General features: G+C 40.8%; 2 protein-coding genes across 2 annotated transcripts in view; one reads left to right on the top strand and one right to left on the bottom strand.

The window, feature by feature from the left end:
- dsx-c73A (doublesex cognate 73A) overlaps window positions 1–20,582 on the top strand; it is a 28,590-nt gene extending 8,008 nt beyond the window's left edge. Inside the window, exons 2-5 of the mRNA XM_032435071.2 lie at window positions 16,847–16,995; window positions 17,201–17,279; window positions 18,893–19,043; window positions 19,165–20,582. Of these exons, the coding sequence (XP_032290962.2) occupies window positions 16,847–16,995; window positions 17,201–17,279; window positions 18,893–19,043; window positions 19,165–19,856 (1,071 nt within the window). The 3' untranslated portion in view covers window positions 19,857–20,582. The remainder of the gene's footprint in view (window positions 1–16,846; window positions 16,996–17,200; window positions 17,280–18,892; window positions 19,044–19,164) is intronic.
- LOC6623887 (elongation factor-like GTPase 1) overlaps window positions 1–21,221 on the bottom strand; it is a 98,599-nt gene that overhangs the window by 74,146 nt on the left and 3,232 nt on the right. The window lies entirely within an intron of this gene.

The following is a 21,221-nucleotide window of genomic DNA, read 5'->3' as shown; positions in this document are numbered from 1 at the left end:
TCACAATTCGCTTTGTTGTTGCCAATTGCAACTTTGTTGCCATTGTCTATGGCTAATTCAATTGCTGCGCTGCGGCAAAACAAAACAGCAAAACGAAAAATAGAAATAAAAATTTAGCGAAACAATTTTTTATTTAAAATTGATAAATTATTTATAAGGCGGCCAGAACTGTGCGAGTGCCGCTATTCTGGCTGCTTTATGGTCTATACATTTATTGTACTTTCTAAAGCGGCCAACAAATAATAATCAACAAATAATAAAAGCCAAAAAATAAAAAATGAACAGTCAACTTTGAAGTGGTAAAAGTTAAATATGCTCGCATTTATAGAGCTGATGTACAGTGTACAAAAATATATATCTATAATCACTTCTTTTAAGATATAGATGTCATAGGTAAAATCTTTTATATTCTATCTATCTATAATTAAGCATACAACTATGTTTAAATACCACTCTACTTTTAAGACAGATTGTTTCCATGATATCTTTATGATATTGTCGTTCAATTTGTTAATTTTTCATAAAAAACAAACAAGTTTTTTTATACAAAAACTTGAACCTGAACGGTTTATTTCTATGGCCGCTAAAAGAAAAAGCAATCCAATGTTGACGAAACTTTTGTTGATTTCATTTTCGATTTCATTTAAATTTACGAACATATCAATGAAGTGGGTTCAGGCTACAATTAAAACAAATTAGTTGTTCATATAACTCCAGTTTTCGAATCTGAACCCATTGACAATTTATACAAAAGGTATAAGGATTTTGTGCAAATGTACTTCGACCAGATAAAATATATATCCATTATTTGATGTTAATTCTTTTGAGAGATCAATTTCCAATGAGATATAGTGATCAGGCCAGTAGACAGAGTCGCCAGTTCCTACAGATCAAGAAACTATATAGTCTATGAGCTCCAAAAACGTCTCTTACATTTCGTGACAAAATTTGAATACACCCAGCGAATACATATAAAAAAAAAACGTTGAACAATAGTAAGCCATAAACTGAACAAATTTGAAAATGTTAATCAAATACAGATCTACACCGAACTACACAGTTGTGGTCTTTGGCTAGTTTTGACCCATGGTCTTTGGCCCCGAGGGCAAACTTAATACAGCAATTTCTATGCTCAGCTGCAATTAACGTGGCCATTGAAAAGATATGCATCTATCAAACTTTCCACCAAATCGATGTGGAGAGACAGTTAGATTGGCAGAGAGAGGGGTGGAGTGAGGCGAGTAGGCAGGCAGGGGGACATAGACATGCAACATTTAACCCACACACACACACACACACACACACACACACACACACACACACATACACAAACACTCATCAGGTGAATGCAATCAACGAACAAAAATAATGCTTCAAATAGCGATTTTTTTTCTCCTTCTGTCTATTTTTGCAATGGCACAAAACCGAATGTAAAGCGTTTATAATTTTCAGACGATTTTTGCTTGTATTTTCGTTGTTTTGTTTGTATTTTTTTGTGGCGCTACAACTTTTACTGAGCACTTGTGGCAAGTGTTGCAATTGGGAGCAACAGGCGGCAGCTCGTACTAATAAAGGCGTCAGCGTCATAAAATTTATGTCTAATGCAAAAGAAAGTGCCAAGCGGTGGGCGTGGCCGGGACAGACCGGGCCGAGTCGGGCAACTAAAAGCACATTTGACACAATTCTGTGCGGCAGCTACCGGCAACATGTGGGGGCAAGGCAGGCAGCGCGGTTGCCGGCAATTGCAGAAACGCATATAAATGTATTTTATGTTGATTGTTGTTGCCGGAAATTTAAATTGCTAATTTGTCGTTCGCGTTTGAGTTTGTGCCACAGTTTGCTACATTTTGTTTTCGGTCGCCGTCCTGCATCAAGGAATTGTAATTTCGCGTTGCCTCCACCTGGACACAAGCGTCCAGTTTCACATTTAAAATGCACACAAAACTTTCCGACTGGCGGGCGGGGTCGCATAATTTGTTGTACCCGACAGTGAGTACGTGTATCTGCCAGATACGAAAGGCACACAGCTTAGAACCCGGCACTGACAACTTACATAAATGCATAGAAACATGTTTTTCCTTTATGACCAGACATTAAAATGCATAAGTCAGTCTGGGGCTGGTCAAAAGCTACCGAATAGGCTAAAGAAGGTTAAATTTTAAAGCCCCAGCTTGCTGCACAGTCGATGACAGGCGACATGAAGTTGATCTTTATACCTAGAGTCAGATTTGATCGTTCTTTTTTTCAGTTCAATTAAAGTTGTTCTTAGCTTCTATCAAACATTTCTTCTGAAACGAAATTGCTTTTATGCGCTAGTTGAGGTTGTTTTCGATCATTTTAATAATATTTATCGATTAAAAGGGAAAGCATTTGTTTTATTGGACGTTTTTCACCCCAAACTTTGTCTATTACAGTCGATAAGTCTCCAGTTTCCAGCTCTACTAAAAACTCTATTTATACTATCGATAGATTTATCGATTCTTATACAATTTATGTTCATAAATACAAAATTGTATATAATTCGCAGTTCTAGGTCTAGTTTTAACTCTATCTGATCAAATTTATTTTGATAATCGCTGCTGCTGGGCATTATTGATAACTATCGATATTGAAGAATCATAATTAATCGATATCGGTCTAAAAATCGATAGCGTTGACTATCGTTATTATCGCTAGCATATATTTTTTAATTAAAGCGGAGTTTCACTAGATTTACTGTCTGCTTGCGTTAATTCGTTTTCATTTTCAATTGCTGTGCCACATATCGATTGCATAGCTGTCTTCATCAACTCACTTTGGAGCAAGTGTGGTCAGTTTTTAGGCCATCCAACTGACACACTGACAGCTGATTGCTGCTGCCGTTGCTGCCGTTGCTGCTGTTGACAACTTGACACAATTTTAACCAAGTGTCGATAGACTGGCCAGCAAAAGTGTCAATTTCCATGCGAGAAAACGCCAGCCAGACAAAAAGGCGGTCAGCTGCACTCGCAGCCAAACGCTGTAAGCCCTTTTGTAGGGTCCACTTGGCATAAATGCAAACAAGTTATATACTTTGGCCATGGTCACAAAACCGTGCCAGCTTAAAGGCTTTGCTGTATTTCACGGATATTAGAAGCTGTTAAATGCAGCCAGCGCCTAATGGCATGGGTAAATATTTATATAGCATTGAATAGAGTGAAAGGGGGGAGGGGGCTAGAAGAGGGGGCCCAGTGTATGCTGCATATTGATGATTACAATGCCAAGTCCAAGACGAAAAGGCTTTGAATGTGGCCATAATAATGTTTGCCGGCACCAGACATACACATTGTTGTCGTTGAAGCTGCTGCTGCTGCTGCTGCTGGTTGTTATTGTTGTTGTTGTTTGTTGTTGTTAGTTGTTGTTGATGTTGTCAACTACTGTGCTGAACGTCCCCAGCAATTTGTAAGCCATTGCTCTTTGTTGTTATACCCGGCGTTCATGGCAATTGTGTGAAGGGGTGTTATAAAGTTGCAAAGCAAATATGATAAGGTCCAGCTAAATATCGCCTACATTTTGAGAGACTAGAACAGCTTAAGAGTTTACATTTAGAAAGACAAGATTTTGTTTCTTGTAAGTCTACATTCATCTACGTTCTTTGAGATTGCAAGAGCTCCTACTATCTCAACAAACCTAAAAAATGACACAGATATCGCATTGATTTTTGGTATAAACACAAATTACGTCAGATTAAAGCTCTTGAAATTTCATAAAGATTGAACTATAGATATGGAAGTTTTTGAAGAAGGGGAACTATAGATGCTGTGAAAAACTAGGAACAGCATTCACAACTGCTGTCTATTGTGACCTTGCTGTGTTGCATACATAAGTAGAAATGTGTGCTACAGCATTTAAAAGCTGGCTACAGGGCATCTTGCAATCAGGCACACTTGAGTGAAACACTCTTGCTTGTGCCTAGTGTTGTTGCTGCTGCTGTTGCTATTGTCTGGCTATTTGTCAGATTTGTGTGTGTTGTACTAAGTGTGTGTGTGTGTGTGTGTGGGTATTGTCAGAGAGGCGTGTAAACACTTTAACTTTTGACTTGGCGTCGCCTCTGAGCTGCATTTGAATGGAATGCAATGCGACTTTCTCGCCAAATCCAAAACAGAAGTCAGCAGCAGCAGCAACAACAACAACACCCGCGCAATTATATGCAGCAAGGGGGGGGGAGAAGATTCCATCGAAATCATTAAAATAACAAATTGCGCACGAAACGCAGCCCAAAACAAAAATGGACAAAGCCACAAATAGCCACAAAACTAGGAGCTGCAATCTGGGAAGGTGGCAGAAGCCAGCCAGAGTGCTGGTAAGTGGCATGAAACCCACAACAAAATGGTGCAAAAAGGGTACAACAACCAACAACAACAACAACTGCAATAACCACAAGCGGGCAATTATGGATCGCAGCAGAAAAATGCGCTTTCTAACTGCGAAGAGGAGACGGCCAAATTCCCAGCCACCAAACTGAGTATCAGCGAAGTCATCGAAGTTTATCATTCGCAACCATAAAAGCAAAAGTTTGTGGGCCAAAAGCGTGTGCACGGGGCGTGGCCACACCCACCACAGACAGCCATAGAAATGAAAAGCTATGCAATATATGTCATTTGGCAAGAAACTCCAGACAACAACAACAACAACAATAATTGGGTTCAAAAAGATCACATATGGAAAAATGGAAAGCTAGCAGGAGCTCAAATTGAGCAGCACAGAAAAGAAGACAATTGCCTGCCAGTTGTATTAATCACCAAGAGTTGCTGGAGGAGGAGCAGCAACAGCAGCAGGAGGAACTGTAGCAACAGCAGCAGCAGGGCTTTAGTTTAGTTTTAGTTGATGTAGTTCCCATGCATCCATAACACGACCGCATCTTCAATCAATGTCAGTTGGGGTACGCGAAAATTAATGAGCGAATTTTACACTGGACATATACATAGTGATATTCCCAGTTGCAATATCTGGCATGATGGGCAGGCGAAACCGAATCGCCGCAGCAATAGAAATAGAGGAAACTCAGTGGGCAGGTTTACACGTGTTCGTTGAATGATATTAAGCTGGATCTACATAAAGGCGGAATTAAGCAAAGCTGGGCTCACATTATGAGAAAGTCAAACAAGTCATGACACACAAAAAAAATCCCATGATATAAACAGTATTGAGACTTAACTGATTGAGATGAAGATTAAAGCGTACTGCAAAGAAATTATTCGAGAATTAAACGTCAAGGTCGTCGTATAAAGCGACTCGATCAGCTCTTATATATTATAATTTGTAGGGTATACCACGATCTTCTGGGTCTATTATGCCTCTCATTATCAAATGAACTCTATTTCTAGACTATATCCAGTTTTATTATATGCAAAAATACCATCACTTTTTTTGGCTTCAGAGCTCTGATTTCTCTATCCTCTCTATAACTGTCTTATCTCTATATTTATTGTTTCTATGCAATTTGGTACAGTAAAAAGTGATTAATAACGCCTGCAACATAGCTCAAACCGAGCTTAGCGCAAAAAATCTACATATATATATATATCTTGCTTTTCGTAAGCTGCAAATTCATGATAAGCGTACAGCGCATAAACCTCATTTCTCATTACTCATTTGCCAGCCTGCACTCGCCCACTCGCCCACTCTCTCGTTCTATCCCTCGCTCACTCTCTCTATGTCTCTCTCTCTCTCTCGCTCGGTCGCTGCACTAACAAGGCAGGCAACAAGCTGCTGCAGCTATGGTTTCAACAACAACTACAAAAATGCCAGAGATTTCAAATGTTGTTGGTTTGGCATCCCAGCAACGTAATTTGATAGGCGACAACTAGGGGCCACGGCTGCAGGCAACAGTTGCTGGTGAAAAATAAAAAAAAATAAAATAAAAAAATGTATCGCAACGTGTGCGTATCTTTTACACAGAAACAGCAACAACACCCAACAGCAATTGCAAGTGCGACTAATAAATTAATGTGGCAGCGTCTGAGCTTGTGGCAGCAACAACAACAACAACAACAACAACAACAACAGCAACTCATAGCTGGGCTGTCACCCGGTCTAAAATGAAAGCTGCAGTCGACTTGGCTCTCAGCTTAGCGTGCTAAATTTGCCAGCCAGTTGCCAGTTGCCAGTTGCCAGCATGTCAATGTTAGATACCACAGCAAAAGGAACAACAACAAGAACAACAGCGATTCGCACGCGCATCTGTATTTGTATCTCAAAGTGAGACTTGCGGGAATGCGCCTGCGTTTGCATACGAGATGAGGTCGAGACAATGAGAGAGCAAGAAGCTGCTGCTGCTGCTGCTGCTTCGCCTGGGAGTTATGTTAACCTGCATAACGGTGCCAGAGACTTGGAAGCGATCCGCTCGAGCTGCGGCTCTTTATCATTACCTCTAATAATACAGACAAAGGCTGGGCAAGAATAAAGCAACTCCAAGCCAGCCAGTCAGTCAGTCAGTCCATCATAATGCTGACCATTTTGATTATCATTCACTTAATTATGATTGATAGCTGTAAATGCTGATGTATCTTGGCCAATATGTCTGTGTGTTTGTGTGTGTGTGTGTGTGTGTATATCTATTAGATACGTTCTGCTGCCAATTGATTTACTGTTAACCCAAACGACGCGATTTTCTATCTCTTGCTTATATAGCAATCAAAACGGCCAACAGTAATCACAATCGAAGATACCCACAACATGCAAAAAAAAAAAAAAAAAAAAAAAACATAATAAAAGAAAAGAGCTGTCGAAATACCAAAACGAAATTTGTTTTGGCCATATTTGTCGTTGTACCAAAACTCAAATGCAAATTGAGGTTACAAACTATAGACAAAATGCCCACAAATGGTCGAACACAACGACGACAGTCGGTTAGTTTGCTGCCAAGTGAAATTTTTCTAACGTACAGAATTTGTCGCAAATTGCAGTTTGTCCCGGACTCAAAACATGGTAAACAAAAACAAAAACAAAACCATCATCATTCGCCACAGTCAGCGGTCACGACTGAGACAAAGGACTGTGACGAAATCGTTGTCCGCAGTTTCGATATTTTCTTATGCACTGCAAAAAAAAAAAAACTAAAGGCCAATCACAAGCCTTGCTAAATACTCTTAAGCTAAATACTTCAAGCTCAAGTCAATTTGGGAAAATTTCTTTAATCTTTGCCTCATATTTCGTTGCTGAAGTCTTATAAGAAATTTTAAATACAATAGATACTTCAATATTCTTGAAATGAGCCCGGAGCTGCATTGAGAAACAAGTCCACAAAATCTTAAAACTAAATAAATATGCTTTAAAAAAATTAGTTACTATTTGAAATACTAAGCTTAAGTTAGAGTTGAGATATCTAAGATTGCGAGAACCGATCTATTCAATATTCTCAGTTATCTCAAGACAGGTGCTCAATGCATCCTAAGAAAAACGCCGTAAAGCACAAAGATATATTCTTTTAAGTATAAAAAACACTTAAATCAAGTATACAATATTTAATAAGGTGAATATATCCCTAAAGAACTAACAGCTTAATCAAAACTCGAAAGAATTAAAAAATTGATGCTCTCAAATTCTTCATACAGACTCATATTAAGATTTATTAAAGCAGCTTGAACTTAAATTAAGAATGTTCTAGCATCGTTTAGAGCTCATCATCTAAGCCCAAATCTGTCAAGAACTTTGTGCTGGGATTCGATTTATGTAATGTGGAGAATTTCCTTTACAGTTTTTTCAGTGTACCCCTTAGAAAACTAGGCAAAAAGTTAGCTTTAAAGGTCGGCATTTTATAAAGCCAACTTGGGTGTTTTTTTTTTTGCTGGCTGCCTTTTTTTATTTTGCCAGCTACGTTTTTAATAGGGTGCGCACCCAATGATATAGACATTAGTACCGCAGGCTCTCCCATAATTAACGCACTGCATAATGTTGGAATTCCGCAGCGATTGCTGCCGCTGCTGCTGCTTCTTCTTGTTGCTGTCTTGGAAAAGCGATGCGAAAAACAGTGAAGCGCAACGCAAAAACAAAAGGCAGAAAGCAAATGCCGCTGGCGGCAAAGCTGTAAAAGATAAATCTAAAGAAAGTCCAATAAAGAAAGTGTTGGCCTCAAGGCCTTCGGAACGTAGAGAACTACATATTATAATGCTCTATGCATAGCATTAAGAGATGCCCAAAGAAATGGCCCCGGCAAAAGACAAAAGACAACAAAAATCACAGCAACAACAACAGCGAAATGCAATAATTAGGCGCAACAAATTAAAGGCAGGCAACGTTGTTGGTTGTCGTTGTTGTTGTTGGTGCTAAGCTAAATTGAAATCTGCAGCGGCTTCTGCCACAGATCAAAAGCAATATTTGTATGGAATTGCCCCGTAATGTTGACTGCAACATGTAGAAAGTTGATGGCTTATTTAAATGCGAATTGGCAGCAGTTGATGCAGATGGAATTTGTTGCTATTATTATTGCGATTATGTTGAAACTTCTCGGCAACTAATTTCGCTTTCTTTCCATTTTGCAGGTAAGTCACGCCCCTCAGTCAACGCCTGCTCCCTCCGCCTCCAAATGACCACAAGCTGTACGTGAGTAGACGCCCAAAAAAAAAAACAACTATAGAAAAAAAAACTCTTCCAAATCTGATACCCTCCCTGGGCAGAGAGACGGGGGTACGCTATTTGATGTGCGCGTTAGCGTTGAAAACAAAATGTAAACATTTTGACCATTTGCGGTTAGGAACCGCCTTTTGTTCGAGGTAAACGACCAGCTGAGCGATAGATAGTTACGTTTACCCGCACCTAAGTGAATTTGTCCAAAAAGAGCAAATAATGCGATGCTTGAATGCAAAATGGGTCCCAAACAAAAGTGAGCTCGTTTTTTCACGAAAAGCATTTGTTTTGAATCGATACTTTTTTCGGGAAAAAAGAGTAGAATACCCAATTAAATGCCTTTCGGCAACAGAAGACCATTTCTGTATTATATCTAAGAGCTGGGAGCCTACGTGTTCATTGTAAGACGGACAATCGTAACTATCGGCAAGTCATAACAAACAAATCGATAGTTTTTTTTTTGGTTAAGGAATAAAACTGATGAACTCCTAATATCCGTTCACAATTTGAATATTCTCAGTTATCCTACGGCGCTGCAGAAAGGTAAAGGTAAAGCCATTAATAGCTCAATAGTTTAAACAATCGATATATTCGATAGACTGATTCATGCACAGAAACTGCAAAGCAGATCTGTGTAGAATTGAAGGACAATTAAAAGAAGAGTGGTATTTCTAAGGTTCTGATCAGCTAGTAACTGGATCCTAAAGATCAGTAAAATTGCAAGTTCGATTGAAATTATCGATTAAGTTGATAAATTCCAATGCAGATTGGGTTTAAGTCCATGAGCCGTTTCATTTAGCTTCAGTTCGATAGTAACATAGAAAAATTCGCATGCTCCTTTGGAATTGGAATATAAAATTGATATCATTCAATTGCAAGACTCAAGATTTGCTAGATTCTATTTATCAAAAGTATCGACTTCATTTAACGGAACCAATTATCAATAATGCAAACCTAAACTGCGTTGAGTAAAGTTAAAAAATCGATCGATTACCTTAACGCACTTTTCATTAGAAGCAATAATGCGACTATAGATCACATTTAAGCCCCAATACTGATAAAATTGGTTTATAATGAAGTGAAAGATAACATATTTCCATCAATAAATTCCAAATACCAAATGGCTTAATCCGAAGCAAACATCAAGCACAGATGGCAAACGTTTTGTGCTCATACCCGCCCGGAGCCAAATAATAAAGCTGCTCATTAGACGCGCATCCGTTCCATGGAATGAGATGAGATGTCTCCCCAAAAGGGAAAAAAAAGTGACCCAACAAACAAATGCATTGCTCGTTAAAGATCATATAAACTCATTAAGAGTTCAACAAACCCAAACAGCCGAGTGTGGGCACCCGAAAGAACTGTTAATAGAGCCAATGCCACAAGGGGGCAACCGTAGAGCGGGGCGGAGAAGGGGGCCACAACAAAACTAGAACAATAAACTCGGCCAGCGGCGAGCAACAGCAACAACAATAAGTAATAAGTACTAAGCATAAAGAAAAATATTACGGCACTGAGCATTAAACACGAAAGCAACTCGGACAGCGGCAACAACTACAGTAACAGCAACAACAACAATTATGAGCTTATGACAAGTCACAAAAATAGCTTAGAAAGACAGCTGCGCGAGCATTAGAAACAAATTAGAACAAATTAACGTTGCCCAATGCAAAGGCAACAATTTGCAGCAGCAACAACTCGCAGCAGCAACAACTCGCAGCAACTGCAACAACAACTTGTCGCAGCAGCAACATGTTGCTCTTGCATTTGACACATTAAACGCTTGTCAGTTATTTTCGCTGCTGCTTCTTCTTTTTTTTGGCCCGCAACAATTATGAACACGAGTCGAGTGTCCACTGTGTCCGCTCTGTCCGGTGGCACAACATGGAATGTTGCTGCTGCCGCATATGTGCAGCGGCCAATTGGATTATTCAATTTTGTTGCCAACGCAACGCCGCCTGCGAAATAATGTAATTGCTGTGTATGTGCATGTGCATGTGCAGGTGTCCCCGCACTCCACCTCCCCTTCCCACTTTTACACCTGTGCCTGCCGCCCGCAGCCATCAGCTGCTGCTCGCGTTTAGCGCTTTGATGCAATCTCCGACGCTTACGTTGCAAACATTGGGCGAGTTATTTTTTTCATTTTTTTTATGAGACGTGTTACACTTATATCATAGAAGAGTCTTGCTGTTGCTGCTGCTGCTGCTGCTGCTGCTGCCGCAACATGGCCAGGACGGGCCCGGCCCGGCCTGACTTGGCCTGGCCTGGCTCGGCTTGACCATGGCCTCGCTCGCTTAGCCCATCCGGCTTTGTTTGTTGTTTGACAAGTTATGCGCAGCGCGGAAAAAAATAAATATATATAGATAAAAATATGTGTGTGTATATAAAGAAAATGTAACGCCGCCCAAGATGGATATCAGTTACGCATGCGCAGAGACAGCGCTGCCTCAGTTTGCAACTAAAGATGGAAGTTGCTAGTTGCATGTCTCCTCTGTCGTGATACATATACAAATATATATATATATATATACTTTTTTATGCCTAAATAAACTGTTGCCAATAGAGCATATAGAACATAAGTAAGTGCCAGCATATTTGCTTAGCAAGTATTTTTATCTACTCGACTTGGTTGTTTGTTTGGGTTTTAAGATTTCTTAGAAGCGGGCAATTTCTTGCACATAGATCAACAAAAGCTACAGCAAAAAACTTTAGAACTTGGCATAGAAACAAACAGAGAACAAAATCAAGAATACATAATATACTTAAACACTCACACAGGAGGCATACCCTTGCATACTCTCTGCTAGCGTATAAAACAAAAGTTTTTTAAATTGCGATGCTTGTTTAGCAGAGTATCCCTTAGTCGTGTCTGCCTGGCATGCCCTGTCCGCTTCCAGGAATGGCCAAACAGAAATTTAAACTCTGAACTTTATGCATCTAACGGATGCAGCCAAACTGGCCATCAGCTGGCGATTTATTGAACCTTTTTAATTACGCCCCGCGGCCAAGAGCAATTTCTAGAGTTTGAGTGGAGTTCAAAAATATTTTTTAACTGCCCCATCAAGTGCGCTGCGCTGCGCTGGACTGATGCTGATGCTGATGCTGTACTGTGCTGGGCTGATGGCTATCAATGGCCAGCAAACCGGAAAAAAGCGTTGAGCAAACAGCAACAGCAACAGCAACAGCAGCAACAACAGCAGCAACAACATTTGAAAGCAAATAAACAAACAAATGAATTGCGTGGATTTGCATGAGAAACTACAGTTAACAATATAACAACCTAACAACGGCAGCAACAACTCAAGTGAAATGTGTACTTAACAACAACAATAACAACAAGTAAAAGGCAAATCTTTGGATTTTCGGTAGCTTTTAGCTCAGCAGCAACAACAAGAAAAGCCCGCGGCAGCATCGTGAGCCGGCAATCTACTTGAGATTTCACGCTCTTTAAATAACAACAACAACAACCTGACAAGAACCTGCAAGCAACAATTAAATAAACACACGCACACACACACACACACTACACAACAAAATTTCATTTTCACTTGACGCATCAAATTAAATAACACATAAAAAGCCCTCGAAAGCAACAAAAAAAAAAAGTTATTTCACACACACAAGTGAGAGACAACAACACATACCAGCACACACACACACACACACATACGCACACACACACATACACACACACACTCATAATGGCAACTAATTTACTGTTCTCTTACACCATATACAGCCCACAGGTTAAGTGTGAGGGGGCGGGGGCGTGACTTGTAAGCGTGGCGACTTTCACGTAATTAAATCAAATCTCAAATGAAAATGAAATGAAAATTATTTATTAATTGTGCGCCAGCTACACAGAAAATCACTTCACTTGGGCGGTCGTGAGGTCGGGTGGGCGTGGCATGACCTACACAACTACTCTATATAAAATTTGCATTGAATCAACAGCTCAACAGGCTGACAGCTCGAGGGCGTTTCCCAAGCGCCTCGCTTTCGCATCTGTGAGATACTTTTCGAGCGTAACCCTCAGATACTGTAGCCCCAAGCTGGATTCGCTGTCAGCTGCACGCGTTTAACATTAGCTGCCGCTCATTAAAAGTAAATTTGTGTGGCTGAATCAATGGGACAAGTTTTAAACGAAATGAAAAGAAAACCAAATGAAAACGAGAAATTTTTCCAAAAAGGAAATACGCTTGCGACTAGTCAAAACTTGTCGCTTATTTTATCAAATAGCGAATCAAAGCAGAGAGATTCGAGCATACAAATTTAAGCAGAAAGAATCTTTAAAATTGCGTCAATCGATAGTTACGATAGTTTCAGTCAACGTGAGTCTAAATGGGTGTAAAGGACAAGAGGCAAGTGCTAGTATATCCAATCGATAGATAGGGGTCATTATATCGATATTTTTTAACAATGTGGATAGATAGAGTAGCCAGTGTAAAGCTTCGCTAGTATTGAACTATCGATAACATTATCCATAATGAAATACTCAATAAAGAGATACTAATTACATTATTTTCACTCAGAAGCATTCTGAAATATAATCGAATATCGATAACTTTATCAGTCGAGCAAACAATGCAATTATCGATAACGCTGACATATCCAATTTGACTTAGCTATAGATAGACGTCTTATCTGACAACATCAAAATAAAACAAAGAGTACATGGTGAATAGTACGTAGTGTCGATCGCGTTTACTAATAAGTGACTAAGCAAATAGCTTATTCTAAAGAGCTGCAAAGTTATAGATATCGATAACGCCAGCTAAGCTTTAAATGCAGATAATTATCTTTGCAAATTAATATAAACAATTAGTATTTTTATCAAGGTCAGTAAAATTGTGCATAGACCATAGAGCCGTAAAACTACCGCTACTTCGATGCCATATAACCGTACCGTATCAATAGTTATCGATACTTCAAATTTAGCTGTGTTAAGAGCTAACTAAACTTGCTGCTAATTGTATTTAAATAAAATAAACTAAAATCGCAGTTCTTTATAGATGTTCAATCAATGTCTGCCGTAATTAAAGGGCTTTCGCTTTTAGGTATTTACTTGGATTACACATACGCCGTGTTGCACACAGTCAAAAATTAGCTGGCAATGTTTTTGGCAAACAGTTAGCGCTTAATTGACACTCCAGAGTCGATGTATTTGACAGCAAGAACTAAACAAACATTGACCAAAACTGGCAAAGGTTGCAGCGCAGCTGAACCCGACAGCAGAACTAACATTTATAGGCAAGAGCACATGCAGAAAAGGAAAATCAACAGCAACAGCAGCAAATGCGCTGCTGCAGCAAAGAAATCAGCGGAAATGTCACTTTCTTTTCAATCAAAACGCAATTCATGGCACTCGAAATGCATCAACGGCGAATGCTACAAAAGGTCGTGCCACTTCATGAGGCGAGACGCGCGCAACACTCGACGTGCGGCAGGAAAAACAAAAAAAAAAAAAAAAACTACAACAACAACACAACTACAAAACGGAAAGGTAGCCGAAGAGCGCTAGAAACACGACAGCGAAGCGACAGGCTGAACTTTAACCCGTGTGCCATGTCGAACGCTGCACACCGAAAACAAAAAAATTAAACTAAAAAGCGGACGCGAGGCGACGCTTTAATTTGCAATTCGTGGAAAATTCTTTAACTAAAGACTAGTTAGGCAACAGCAGCCCGCCAGCCCCTGCCTCTGCCAGCCCACCTGTTGCTGCCTGCCCAGTTGCCAGTTGCTTGTCCAACAACATGGTAAATATTTAAAAATGTACTTAGCCAAAGTGAAAGAGACAGGCAGGCAGTCAGCCAACTAGACAGGCAACAAGCCAGAGATTCAGCCCTGCCACAATGCCCCGGCAACAATGCGCCGAGGCGACAGTTGCACATTTGGACAGATGCGACAAACAGCTGACTGCAGCGCGCGGACAGAGTGCAACAGCAAGACGCTCAAGACGCTCAAGACTCAATAATAATGCCAGCCAGTGTAAATCACAGCACAACTACGGAAAGAGAGGGTGGAAGAGGGGAGACGGGCAAGCAACTGCTCCGGGGCCTCAGTCGAAATGCAAATGATTGGCATGGGAAGCGCTATTTTCTGGGTGAAGTGCATGGGCACAACGAGAGCTAAAGAGGCGACTAAGCTAAAGAAGTTAAGTTCAATTATGTGCTAAGTAGCAAGGAGCCAACAACAACTACAGCAACAACAACAACAACAACTACAAGTCGCAATTAGTAAGGAAAATTGCTAACAAACCGAGTGAGAGTTGAGCTTCGAGTTCGACTTTCAGCTCGGAGGATGACAATGACAGCCAACATGGCGTATGAGTCATGCGCTGAGAGTTGAGCTGGAAACTCTTCTTGTTTAGCTGCAAACTCAAGATACTTATTTTATGCCAAAACTCTTTAAGTTAAAGCCTAGCACAATATGCACTTAGTTCTACAACAAGGCTCCCTAAACATATATTAATTATATATTGTTTAAAAAAATATCTTGATAAACTTAAAAACCTTGTTCACACAAGAACTTAAGAACTTATCCACCGAACGTTCCAATGTCAATTATATGCTATAGTGTTCCGATATTGATATAATTTCGAAAATATGCAAAAAGCATAGGAAAATTAATAAATGACGCGCTTGGTCCAAGCTTGTTGATGCTGCTCGAGAATAAATATACTTTTACAATACGGCACAGATTCCGTGACAAAAATATAATACCCTCTGCAAAGGTTTCTAAACAAGATGTTACCAGACACAGTTTTTTTCTTTTCTACAAATGGGAAAATTCCATTTGCCATTTTCACGCACCAAATAACATTTTGCGAGTGAGTTTGAAGCCAATTGAATGGAAAATTAATCATATTTATTGTGGAATTTTCCAAATTCCTTTCTTAATTTTCATTTTTATGCAAACAATAGAAAATCGTGCAACATTTTCGACTTTCTAGCTCTCTCCGTTTGGGCGGAGCATTATTAATCAATCAGTCAATCAATCAGAATAATAACTAATATATTTATAGATCTCATTTAGACAAATAACTGACGACAAGCTTATCTGGCTAATTTTAGCTGCACTTACATTCTGAAACTCGCATTACTTAACAGATTTCCTAGTACATCACGAATGTGTGCTCATCAATCCGGAACAATCAATGCGAGACCTAGAAAAATCTACCGTACACCAGCAATTAATTAAGCCCTCAATCATTTTAGACAATCTGCGGTACCAGGAATTCCTTGAACAAATGTTTACGCATTCCCGAACATAATGACTATTTAATTTGTGCGTGTTTTTTTTTTGCCGCATCAAGCGGAAAGGGAAAACATTTGCCGAGGCGAACCATTCGACAAACAACTTTCAATTGTGTTGAGGAAATATTTGCAAAAACAATATGCGAAAGTAGTTGGCATTTTTTTGAATAGCCAAACAAAAGTCACCAAGTATATGGAAAATGATGAAAAGCGTCTGCCAGCCTTCCCTTCCGAACAAGATGCGAGCACATTTTAGAAAGTTTTCTACATAGAAAAGTTAGCTAAGGGGAAATGGCTGGCATTCATGGAAAGGAAGTGACGGGGCTTGAGTTGAGTTCTGAGCTCTGAGCTCTGAGTTCTGTGCACAAATTGCCAAGTAAATAGCAAGCGGAGTGCGTTTGGCAGTTACCAAGGGCTGACACCCCGGCCTCCTGCTCCCTGCCGGCGTCATAGTCTAACCCCAGCTTGCAGTTGACTGCATCAATTTCTTAATAACTTTTCATTTTTTTTATTTTTTTTTTTTTTCACCCGTCTTGCCGAAGAGTTTCCGCTTGGCAGCAATTTGTGGCATTATGCGAGGGTCTCGTTTGCCATTAACCTGCTGTGGTGCAGCTATTTTGAATGCAGAGCCGAGTCGAGTCGAAGATTGGCATAGAATATTGCACTTGGTTTTTTTATTATGTTTAACCGTTTTCAATTTAAGCGCGAACCCTGTCTGTTGTTATTAAAAAACTGTTTGCGTCAATTTTGCAATGCAGCAGCCAACAGGCACTTGGTCTGGGCTCATGGCAAGTCAACGAGCTGCAAAACAAATAGCAAATATTTGCAGCTGACAAGCACAGTTGGTGACTGGCGAGTTGGCCATTGGCCATTGGCCAAGCCCACGCTCAAATCTCCAGCTAATCCCAATTGCATTTGCAGTTTAATTAGCAAAACCTTTTGGCCACAGTTGAAATTATATACAGCACAACTCAACGGCTCGTTTCTAACTATTCTATTTGCAGAAGACGGCGACAGCGAAACCGACCAAATATCATTATTATCCGCACAATCAACACATCTATCTGCTGCCCGAATGCGCCATACAGCAGGTCTGCAATGCGGTCTACGTGCGGCTCAACTATACCCAACCGCTCTGCGCCTGTCCATCAAGGTGAGCTGACAACAATCCCAAACCCAACCCAGGCGCAATCCAGGCCCAATCCAGTAAAGCCCCCCAAGCTAGCTCAGCTGGTTGTTCCTGGTTGCGCCCAACTGTGCGTTATCCAACTGGGCTCGCAATTCCGACTGCCAGAGCTGGGCAGAGTTCGGTAGACAGACAGCTGCTAAACACTAAAACCCAATCTGTCTTTTTGCAGATATCGTGATCCCTGCTCGGCCAGCCTCAACGAAGATGATCAGCACACCACCAAATTGGTCGGTGATAATAAGAAGAAGGTAAGTCTGCCAGCTAACAGTGAAGGGGGAAAGCGGGTGTTCAAACCAAACCAGCTACACTGAGCAAAAAAACGTGCGAACAGGAAATACTTATTCTGCGAACCACACATGATACTGTTGAATAAAAACATATATAGAGAAAGATATCTAAAGACCTTAAGGATTATGCTTAGGTAGAAGTATGAAAAACATTTATCAAGAAATAATCCAAGGAATGGACGACGAAAATGGCTCCAGGAGTAAATTTAATAAATTAAAAATAATATAATTAGAAGGATGAGAATTTACCTTAAAGACAAACATCTCAAAGATATTTTCCAAAACCTCGTATAAAGTAGAAACAAAGTTTAGCTAGAAAACAGTCGGAAACTAAGAAGAACTTCTAGCTTAGGATATATTGCTTGACTTCAGAAGAAAGTTAATTTAGGAAGTCTAAACAGAACAAATCACAAAAGCTAACCAAAACTAAGCCCAAGCCAAATAAACGCTAATGAAAACAGAAAGTTCATGTGAAGAGCCTCCGCTTTTTTGCTCAGTGTATTGCAATTCGTATAAGTAATTGGTATCAATGATAGATTATGTGGCTGGGCACGACTGCCAGCTGATCAGTTGCATTGGCTTTCATAGATTGCTGCTGCCTGATTTCCTGAAAGGATCTGTGGGTTTTATTGTTAACAAGACTTTTCCCACAAACCGCCCGCTGCATGTGTGTGGCATTAATGTGGCAATTAGTGGTGCGGTGGGGCATAATTGAGTTGCAAGTGGCACAATAAAATTTCACATAAATGAAATAATAATCAACATTATAATAGGGGGGAAGGGGTCCACAGGTGTGTGTGTGTGTGTGTGTGTGTGGGCTGCGGCTGGCTAATTGTGCAACCGAGTACCGTTAAATGCCACACTTGTTATTGTTGTTGTTGCTGCTGTGCTGCGGCATGTCTTGCCGGAACTGTACCAGAGCGCACAGGAAAATTATGAAAATGCGTTTAAGCTAGAAAAACTGGCACAGCAACTGGCAAATGCTGTGGGTAACTGGCAGGCCACATTAACCTGAATGGCAGCCAATTGGCAGCCAATGGAGCGGGCGAAAGGAAACGCCAGCCAGTCAGCCGCATGCAAACACCGCCGCAAGTCAATCAAATTATTGACAGCAGCAACAACAACAGCAGCAACAACAACAACAACAACAACAGTAGCCCAAGTGCAACACGAAAAATCTGTTAAAAGGACAATCATGTCGGGCAATTGAAAGGGGTTCAGCCACGGCACACACGGATCAACTGCTGCCAATTGGCAAACAATTTTTTGGCAAGCTTAGCTAATATGGCAATCCCCCCCCCCCTCCCCCCTCTTCAACTGCCCTGGGCAACGCCCCAGGCTCAGCTCTCGCCTGTTGCATGTTAACTTTCAATTTGCCCCACGATCAGTTAGAAGTAGAGCGCGTCAGGCCACTTTCTTTGCCGTCCTGTGGGCCACATCAAAAGCAAGACAGACGCCGCCAAGTGAATGTCTAATTGAGCTGCCCAGCTATTAGCCACGTCTAGACGGGCAAACGGTATTCATTACACTAATCACATACTTCTTGGCTTACACCAACCGAATCAAACCAACAGGCAATTACGCTGGCCAAAACCTGCGAGGCAACAACTGAAATGCGCGAATGTCGCTCGCCCAAGGATTGGTCCCTGCTGGCGTTGCAGAATACACGCACCGGTAAATCGCACTATCTCGTCATCTGCCGCTGTCCCGATCACTTCAAGATGGGTGAGTACAACCAGTGAACGACTAGATGATACCCTATATCCAGCAAAGAGCTAAAAAACCATTAAAGTTCTTCTTATTAAACAATCCTGGCAATCCTAATAAACCCATCTATACTATACAGAGGGACCCATGGCTCATGATCAGCCCACCTATGCGAGCGTGCCCGGAATTCGTGTGTTCGGCATGATGTGCGTCAAGCCGGGCTACTCTGTGCGCAAGCCCAGCGTCCAGCCGCCCAAGCGCTATCAGCTCCAGAAGCCCTTCTATCGTCCGGGCAGCACACTTGGCGCCCAAAAGGACAGCTATGGCAGGCCCGTTTATGGCGGCTCATCGGGCAGTCAGGTGGGCAGCTCGGCCATAAGCGCCAACTATCACCCGCAGGATCAATCCTACCAGAACGGCGGCGGCGGCGGCGGCGGCAGCAGCTCGTATCAGTATCTAAATCGACCGGAGAGCTCGCATACGCACAGTTCGCCCAATTTCCGACCGGATCAGTTTACGCTCAACGGTTTTCCGGGCAGCAACTATGGACGCAACAATGAGAGACGCGGCGAGGCGCCGCCAATTGAGGCGGCCGCCGAGGAGCGCGAACAGGTGCCCAGCAGCAGCACACAGGCCAGCGATGAGGCGGAGGCGCGCACCACGCTCCAAGCGGATGCCAATCTGGAGCGGAGCGAGCCACCGACGGCGGAGCTAACAACGCCGCCGGAGGCGAACCGTGCCAAGCGATCGCTGGACACGCTCGATGACTATGAGCCCGAGTTTCCCTGGGATCGTGTGCTGGAGTTTCAACAGACCATTGTCTGGGATTAGGCGAAACATAACGGAACCTTAGTAGTAAATTTTTCTAGCACAAAATTTTGGAGCGAGCCACGAATTTTTTGGAATACTCTGCAAGCTACTGTGACTGAAGCAAATGGATCGCGATCTACTGATTGCCCGGCGATAGAACGGGATCAATGACTACGCAAGAGACAAGGCGGTTTAACGTGACGTTACGTCACGTCACGTAACGTAACGCAACGTAACGTATATACAATTAGACGCTAAGCACTTAAACATAAGCATTTGAAATGGCATTTTCTGATCGTGAGCTGATCGCGTTCGCTCCTGTTACCTTAATTTAACAAATACTCGTATTTTGTATTTATTTGAAAACAATTACGAATTAATTAAACAATTACGCGCCAACGCCCACGCCCACGCCCACACTAATTGTTTAATTAATTTGTTTTGCATATTGAACCCAAGCCCATGGCCTCAACGTTTTTATAACATTTAACAATTATTTAATTTACAGTGAAGCAAATTATTTAAATTATAAACAAAAGAAAACTACATTTAGTTGCCTATTTATGTTAGACCTAAGCTGCATTTACTAGTAGTTAAATTAAACAACAACAAATTATCAATGTGAACTAAACGTTTCGCCAAACGATTTTGAAAGAATTTTTGCTCTGCTGCGAATACGAAATGCGTATGTAATAAATTATTTATACATTTTAGTTAAATAAATAATAAATACATTGCAATTAATAATGGACATGGGGCAATAGATTTGATGGGAAATAGCCTTTAAGCTGAATAGAAACTGCTTTTGATAGCGGAACATAACGAGGCGCTGTTATTAACAGCTGTTCACTGTTGTTTAACATTGCCCTTATGCCAACAGCTCTGCTGATTAAAATGGCCTAAGCACAAACTGTTACAAACTGTAAAATATGTCAATAGCAGCATTCAAGAGCTCGTTAATATTGTACTTTAAAAAACCCACATATTCTGTTCTGTTTCATACAGAATTTAAATATTAATCAAATAGTAAAATGCTTTTCATTCTTATCTAATAAGAAATACCATCTAAAATATGCTTGCAAGGGCATAACATAACTGGTTCTGTAAGTAACAGATATCACAGTGTCTAGCACAATGCAAATATTCCCAGCAGTTAAATATAGTTATTAAATGTTATAGAGAAACTGATAACTGTTTTTAACATTAGCCAATCACTGTTAATAGCAGCGTGTTACAGCTGAATAGCATAACATACAACCGTTAATAACATTACATACAAATCTAACATTATGTTTAGCAAAGCAAAGAAATGTTAACCAAATGTTAAACGGTTTTTCACATGTAAACAAAGCCCATGTTTAACATAGAAATCCACTGTTATCAGCG

Source organism: Drosophila virilis, chromosome 3 (genome assembly GCF_030788295.1).
Source record: "Drosophila virilis strain 15010-1051.87 chromosome 3, Dvir_AGI_RSII-ME, whole genome shotgun sequence".
Taxonomy (NCBI): Eukaryota; Metazoa; Arthropoda; class Insecta; order Diptera; family Drosophilidae; genus Drosophila; species Drosophila virilis.
This window is presented reverse-complemented; position numbering and strand designations above follow the sequence as displayed.